General features: G+C 20.1%; 2 protein-coding genes across 2 annotated transcripts; both read right to left on the reverse strand.

The window, feature by feature from the left end:
* Positions 1-205: 205 nt before the first annotated feature.
* On the reverse strand, positions 206-1,127 carry MKS88_001245 (uncharacterized protein; the record flags this gene model as incomplete). The annotated part of the gene is made up of 2 exons (XM_067214156.1): positions 206-877; positions 1,017-1,127. 2 exons carry the CDS (start codon positions 1,125-1,127, stop codon positions 206-208), a joined length of 783 nt encoding a protein of 260 aa, XP_067075171.1.
* A 4,726-nt stretch (positions 1,128-5,853) lies between these two features.
* MKS88_001246 (uncharacterized protein) lies at positions 5,854-7,047 on the reverse strand (the record flags this gene model as incomplete). Its single annotated transcript, XM_067214157.1, has 1 exon — positions 5,854-7,047. The coding sequence occupies one exon, from the start codon at positions 7,045-7,047 to the stop codon at positions 5,854-5,856; it is 1,194 nt and encodes a 397-aa protein (XP_067075172.1).
* Between the last annotated feature and the right edge of the window lie 1,902 nt (positions 7,048-8,949).

The raw sequence follows: 8,949 nt of genomic DNA on the forward strand, positions 1-8,949 counted from the left end.
TTAATTTCTCTTATCTAAAAAATTACTAAAGAAATAACAATATCACATCTATTTCTTGTTTGTTTTTTAATAGTTCATTATTCGTTGATTTTTAAATTATTTAAATTCTGATTTCACGTTATTTGTTTTTTAACTACTCTTAATTCTCTTGTTATTATCTCATTTCTTATTAGCTACACTAATTTTGTTGTAATGATTTAGCTTTTTAATATATATTTTGATCATGATCTTCTGTTTTATTAGGATAATTTTCTTTTGAAGAGTTTTGTTCTTTCTTGTTTTTTCGATTTTTCTTTTTCTCTTTTCGTACATTAGGAGGATTATCCTCTTGATCTTTTTTTTCTTGGCCAGGAACTTGTGTATATTTCTTTTCTATAGCAGGGACTGGAGCAGGTTCAGAATCTTTTTCATTTTGTTGCAGATTAAGATACTCTGTGGTCTTTTTCGTAGGTATATTTTCTCCATTTTCTAGATCATACGTTTCATTATATACTATGTAATCAACTTCATCTTCGTACGGTTCTTGTCCAACAATGGGGAATCTTTTTCTTAATTCATATATATCCGGTCCAGGAGAACCTGAACATATATCTATTTCGTAGGGGCATTTTTCTTTAAATGTATAATTTGTTGCTTCATATTTTTCATCACAGTTTTTATTTCCATCTTCTGCATTTTCCTTTAATTTGTAATGTTTCATTTCGTAATTTTCTTCATATTCTTTAAATCCACAATAAATTTTTTCTTTTACTATAAGACGGCCTTTTAAATAGGGTTTTTTTGTTGTAATCTTCAATACTGCTAATGACCTATGAGTTCGTGAGACGAATACTTTTTGAAGTCCATATTTATTATAGCAATTATCACCACATTTTTCCTAAAAATTGCATAAAATTTTATAAAATTAAAAACGAAATTCATATTTTCTTGTTAAAGCAATAACTGTAAGAAATTCACAAGGCGTGATAGTAAGAAGGTACATATAATATATATATATATATCTTATATCAACTTACACAATTCAAACAATTTAACATCCAAATTAAAAGAAAGAAAATTGATACTTTTATGAAACAGAGAAAATTATTTATTTTCTCTGTTGTGTTATTCCTCTTTAATATAACCATTTTCGTCAAATAATATTTTTAGAATGATAAGAATTATTTGCGTAAAACAAAGTAATATTTTAAACTTAATAATTTATGTGAAATTTTTGATTTCTTTTAAAGTATAGAAAAAAATTATAAATTTAACGAATTGAATGAATATAATATATACATACATATATAATAAAATGCAAAAGGATAAAAACTACTTGAAAATAAATTATATATTTATTTACTTGAGAATAAATTATATATTTATTATTGCAATTCAGATTCGTTTTATATATCAATTATGAAAAAAAAGTAAAAAAATTTATTGAACATATTTGTAATTTATCCTAATAATATGTTTTACATAAAAATTCGGAAAACAAGTAAATAGAAAATATACAATAAAAAAAAATTAAATAATATAAAAAAGAAGCAAAAAGAAGAAATGAGAATAAATTAGAATTTATTTTGCTATGCTATACGAACTCTAATTAGGAAACGAGATAATAATGTTTAATAGCGAAAAATATATATATATATATATATTAATGCGCGGATTTTAATAATATGTGCAACGTGGAATATGCACTTAATTTATATATTCAATTTTAAATTATATAAATATGGGATAGAAATAATATACATTTAATAATTTATTTCTTTTAATCCATAGTGCTTTGAAATCTGTAAATTTAAAATTTCTCAAGATAAAAAATTATCTTTTTTTTAACTTATTTTTTAATAAATTTTTTAAAAGTTCAGGCATACTATCCAATCTTAAACGATACTTCAAAGATAATATTTTAATATATAGGTATAATAAAAAAAAATAGGAGTAACCTAAAGTAATAATTTCACTTAAAAATCTTTTCACTAAAAACATTTTACTTTTATTTTGTTACAAAAATGATTACATGTTATTGAACAAAATATAGGCAACAATATAATAAATGTAAAATAAAATCAAATGTATAAGCATAATTTAATATGTATGGTGGTTAAAAAACTATCAAATATTTTTTGCATATCTGAAGAAATAAAATTATAAATTATGCATTAATTATAAATTATAATATTAATGCTTTAAGTATTTTTATATGTGTAAAATTATCCATTATTAAAAATTATCACAATGAAGAAAGTAAAATTTTCAATAAAAAAAAAATTATTTTAAGAGTGTTTTTATAATATGAATAATTTATAAAAGTTTATTATTTTCCTTTTTCATTTTTACCTAATCTTTATATTATAAGAACTCTTTAATTTTCGACATAAACATAATACATATTATTTTTTCGATTTGCTCAATGAAAATGAATACAATAAAGTTTAAAATAAATACATTTTTTTTTAAGATTATAATTTATTTTTTTTCGAACATAATTATAATTAAAAAACCTTTATAGATAAACTTAATTTTTAATTAAAATTCTTTTTATAAAATGGAAATTACATTTAATATTAATATAAAAAAAAAAATATATATATAAAATATTAAGTTTTTTTCATTTTAGTAAAAATCACTATAATACATTGTTAGTTTTTGATATATTTTTTTCTAATGGGTAATTTTATATGGTAAAATAAATTAAATGTGTACATTCCAGAAAATTATTAATAATCCTTTTTTGATTAACTCTTAGAGGAATTATATTATCAAGTTAAATTATTGTTTTATTTAATTTTTTAATGGTTTTATAGTTCGATTTTTTAATTTCATTTGATGACTTCACATAGAATGTAAAATAGAAACTACTTTTGTTCCTACTGTTAAATTTAAACGAAACCAATCTTTAATTTTCCCTTAACATACTATTTTAGTTAAAATTACCATTTTTATATAATTAACGAATTATTTTACATTATAAAATTTAAAATAATGCATAAGTAATTAAATGAAAGTCAAAATTTTTATATAGTGTAATAATTCAATATTACATTTTTAAATTAATTAAATAACTCGAAAGCAGTTTACATGGTTAGGATTATTTGTAGTATGAATATATTTTTGTACATCAATATGAATTTTATTTCCGATTAAAAAAAAAGAAATAATAAGCAGATTAAAAATAATAAGTGATAAAGCAAATACATTTATTCAGAATTTTAGGAATTTTACCTAAATAAAAATGATGAAAAAAGCCAAAATATCGTAATAAATTCGGTAACACTAAAATGAATCTAGTGTTATTAGTTCATAAATAATAATAAAAAAATTATCTCTTAATAACTCAAAATTTTAAATATAAAATGTGCAATAATATAATGGATGTTATATACTAATAAAATATATCCTAATAATTTAAATCTTAATAACTAAAGCTATTGAACAAAAATTTGTTAAAAATAATAGGGAAAAAGGACTTTGATATAATTAATTTGCATAGGAACATTAAATTTAAAAAATAAATTCAAAAAAGAACACATGGAAGAATGTACGATAAATGAAAATATGAGTTATGGAAGTCAAAAAATAAAAAATAATATATTTGCAAATTGAAAAAAAAACTTATCAATTATTAGTATATTTTCTCGTAAATTATTAAAATAGTTTTGTTGTAATTATTTTGAAAATCTAAAATATAAAAAGTTCTTTTAAAAAGTAACATACTTATTTTTATATATAGTTCTTCATTCATATATAATTCCAGTGTCTTGAATTGTAATAGATATATATAAAGTTGAGTATTTATTAGTGACGCTAAATTCTATTTACTAGTTTTATAATATATATATTAATTATTTTTTAACCTTTAAAAATAACATAAAATAGTTAAAGTTAATACGCATAAATATAAGAAATATATAAATGGTTTAGAAGGAAATACAATAGGACGGTTAATAAATTTATTGACGAAGATATGATATTACTGTGCAATAAATAAATATAAAATGATGAATGTAAACATTACAGCTAAGTAAAAATAAATTATATAGTTAATGTAAATTATAATATATTTTAATAAATAAAAAAAACAAAAATACAAGGAAAATGGGAAAGCAGGAGAATATCATTAATTTAAATTTTTATTTTACAATGAACTACAAAATGTTAATTGTTACAATTTTAGTAATGACAATATTCATCTATTTAAAAATGATATGCGAATATTTTTTTTATATTGGAATTATATGTAGTTGCAGTATTTATTAAAGAATTGTTGTAAATATTTATGTTAACAAAGGCTTGTATGATAATTAATTTTATAAACATAGTATACCATAACAGAAATTCATGTAAATAATATAATATGTTTATTTTTATTACTTTCATGTTGAATCAATTTAAATAATAAAAATATTAGCCATTTCTGTTGTTTTTATATCTAAGCGAATAATTTAAAGATTCACTGTTTTATTATAAATTGATAATATACTTACAATATAATAGCATTTTTTTAAAATACCTAGCTTTAAAAAAAAAAGAAAAAAAAAACTAAACTTACGAATTCGTGAATTTTAATATTATTACTTTAACTTTTTTTTTACTTGATCATTTTTTTTTGTTTTTAAGTTGACATAATAAACTTTTACATGGATGGAATTATATGTATACATAATTATACTACTTCAAAGTGCACTCTATTATTTTTATTTCATTTTACTCCAATCTTAACAATTTATGTTATGAACCGTTATTAATTATAAGAGTTTAGAAAATTTGATACAAAGGAAAATATATAAATATTAGTTAAAAGCAAATATACATAAGACACTAATTTTAAGATCGAATAATGAAGAATATATATGAACAGTTTATATTATAACTGTGTGAGTCTATCATTGCACACAATACAACCTGTACTTTTTTGTCCTTTAACCTGTTACTCATTTTTTTATAAAGTTTTTATTATATTTTTAGAGTCACTTATAAATGTTTACGACTATTTATTATAGAATATTTTACTTTTGTCTATTTATTAAGTGAACTAAATTATTTAAATTGCAATTCATCAGAACAAAGGCATGATGTGTTTTCTACCTAATAATTTAATAACTATATATATAATGTATTTTAAAGTTGTAAAAATAAATTATACCTTAATTTTCTTATTATGATTCCCACAATAGTTTATTTTTCACATTATGATATATATTAGCTGTGATGTACAAAATCATCATACATATAAGCTAAGAAGTTTATATATTAACTAACGAAATGAGTTATCAACATTGTTGGGTACATAAATGTGATATACGAATTAAAAATAAACACATATATGATATGAAGCTTATAGTTAAATTTAAATAGAAAATTAGAAATATTTAAACATTTATCCATACCTATATATATATATATATATATATATATATATATATACATGTGATACATTTTTAACAGAATTTTTCCATGATAATGAAAATAGAAAAAATGGGACTGTAAATACTTTTTTATATTCAATTTTTCCAATTCATAAAAAATAAAATAAAAAATCACATTCAATTTCGTTTTTTTCATTTATATAAATGTAATATAAATTATAAACAAAAGGAACTAGAGATCTCAATGAATATATAAATTCTTCATATATTTTTAAGTAAAAAAAATAAAACCTTCGACCCAATAAATATATAATACTTAATATATGTTAATATTTAAGTAATTTTATTATGTTATTGAGAAATTATTATGATCTGTCAGCACAGATATCTATAACCAATATATAATATATGTATATGAATTTTCTTTTAGTAATATAAAAATAATAGTATGTAATTTTTTTTGTTTTTAGATGCAGCTGGAACTTTAATTAGATTAATAGCTAGCATTTTTACTTAGATATTCTTTCCAGTGGCATTCCGTATTATTTGTAAATGATTCCCATAAAGATTTAATTGAATTTATAGTTTCAGTAAACATGAACGATAAAAATTTTTCATCTTCTATTGATAAAGTTAATATCTGAAATGACTGTTGTTCAGTATTATATAATTCATATAACATGTCCCTATAGACCTTGAGCCATATTCTGGTCTTATAATTTCCCATCAAATTAATAGTTCTTGCTAGATCTTCCCAATAATTACTCAAATCTTTCAGCATATTATGAAATTTATCTTTTTCAATAGAGACCAATCTATTATATATGTTAAACATATCCCTAATATGAACATATTCACTTAAATTTTCTATTTCTTTTTGTAATTCCTTTTCAGATAGTTTTTCGTAGTATTTTGACCCCTTAGGATTTGTATTTTCACTTGTCTTGTAAAGGCTGTTAGAATATTTCTTTTTATTATTACTCGTATATGATTCATCTTCAGAAGAACTGTCTTTTTGATTATTATATGTGTTCATTACACTATTAGAAAAATTTCCCATCTGATTATTATATGTGTTCATTGCACCGTTAGAAAAATTTCCCATCTGATTATTATATGTGTTCATTGCACCGTTCGAAAAATTTCCCATCTGATTATTATATGTGTTCATTGCACCGTTAGAAAAATTTCCCATCTGATTATTATATGTGTTCATTGCACCATTAGAAAAATTTCCCATCTGATTATTATATGTGTTCATTGTACCATTAGAAAAATTTCCCATCTGATTATTATATGTGTTCATTGCACCATTAGAAAAATTTCCCATCTGATTATTATATGTGTTCATTGCACCATTAGAAAAATTCCCCATCTGATTATTATATGTGTTCAATGAACCTTTAGAAAAATTTTCCATTTGATTATTATGTGTAATCCAGCTATCACCAGGTATATCTACTGTTTGAAATAAGTCTAATACATTTGTCTTGTTACCACTGTTATAATTGTGTTCTGTTGATAATGAATTATCAGTCACATTACGATTAGAATCTTTGCAACTTAGATTACTTTGATTAGCTTGTTCATTAAATGATACAGCTAAGTTTCTTACGTACCTATTACTGTACTGAATTTGTGATATTATAGTACCTTTATACACAGAATTGTTCTGTAAAAGTGTCATTATATAAAATTAGGGAAAAAAGGTTAATGCAATTTTTAAGCTTTATTTAGAAAAAAAAAAAAAAAAAGGATGAGGATTAATGAAAAGAAAGTAATGTGTTTGTACTGATGAAATTGTGTTTAGTCTAACTTTCATTAAAAAAAACAATAGTACAAGAAAGAGTACATTTGTAAATCTTGAAAATACAAAATTTTTGATACTTCCTTTGTTAGATTTTTTATTTGTCCCTTCTAAAGAATTTGTAAAATAATAGTTAATATTCCGTTCATTAACAGCAAAGGATTTTTTTCTTGATAAAGCAAAAATTCTTACATTACAACGTTCCATATTTGATATATACATTATTAAGACAGAAAACAATTTTTAATTAAGATACAAGAATGAATTATTCTAATTAAATCATAAAAATTAATTAATAATGCAAATGTAAAAATATTTTATTTAATTTTACTATTAAGAATTGCTACAAAATATATATATACTTTTTTTTTATTTTAAAAAAAATAAACGATGAACTACCTGTTATGAACATTTTAAAAAATAGTTTATAACATTGCTACAAGTTAATTACAACATAAACAACACCTTATATATATATATATATATATATATATATATATATATATATATATATATATATATTTAGTTTTTTTTTTTTTTTATTAATGCAGTGGAGATAAAACTTGGTATTTTTTACACGCTTTATTTTAACTAATTTATCAAAAATATTTAAAAAAATAAATAATAGTAATATTTTATGATTTATGAATGTATAAGGAATTCTTAAAAAATTAAAATTTAATATTTTTTTTTTTGCCAATTACTTAAATTAGTTATAATGATTTATTCATTCATTAAAAAAAAAAAAGAGTAAATAATTATACTTTTATTATAAAAGAACAAATACAGAACAATGGTTTAAAAAAAACAAAAGTACATATGCACCAAAAATTATTATTATAATTCATTATATAAAATCATCATTTACAACTCAACCATATTTGTTCTAAAAAAACAGGAGTTGCAAATATTTATTAAATTATTAGAATACATGCAAACATTTAATTGGTTTACCTATATCAGTATATAGTTTTGTTCTATTGATATTTCTTTTTTCGCTTACCATATTTTAAAGTAATAATTAACTATTTATTTTTATAAATAAAAAAGTTAAATATAGTATTGGAATATTTTTGCAACAAATTATTTTTCATCCAGAAATTATTGTTATTCCATATTTTATTCTTAATATAACTATTTTTCTGAATTGTGACAAATGAGAAAAATGAACAAATAAATATAATATGTTTTGATTTATATATAAAAAAGAACGTACTTTAGTATCTCTTACTTGAAGTATATGTATAGAAACACTGATGTTAATATCTAGAATTATAATATATAAATTAAAATATAAATAATACTTAAAAAAATTTTTTTTTTCCGTTTTAAGTAACATAAAAAATATTTTCACAAGTGTACTACAGCGTTTATTCATATTTTTTAAAACTTCTTGTTTTAAAATATAAATTTCTCCTGAAAAAAGTTATTGCATGGGCATTATTTGTTCATTTAAAATGAAGAAAACAAAAATTATTAAATTTTTTGGAATAGAATAAAATGAACCCGCAAAAACATGTGACACCAAAGAAAGAATTTTTCTTTGCTTTTTATGAATACTTTATGTGTAGTCTTCTAATTTTTGATGACACATCGTTTTAGTTATATAATATAAAAAATAAAAAGCAATAAATGAAGAAACTTATGTAAACTTTCTATATTATGGTTATCTTTTATAATAAATTTTTTTTTATTACAGCTTTACTAATATCGAAATAAAAATTCTTTGAAATTTATAACCTATATATATATATAAATATAAATATAAATATAAATATAAAT

This window comes from Plasmodium brasilianum, chromosome 4 (genome assembly GCF_023973825.1).
Source record: "Plasmodium brasilianum strain Bolivian I chromosome 4, whole genome shotgun sequence".
NCBI classification, from domain to species: Eukaryota; Apicomplexa; class Aconoidasida; order Haemosporida; family Plasmodiidae; genus Plasmodium; species Plasmodium brasilianum.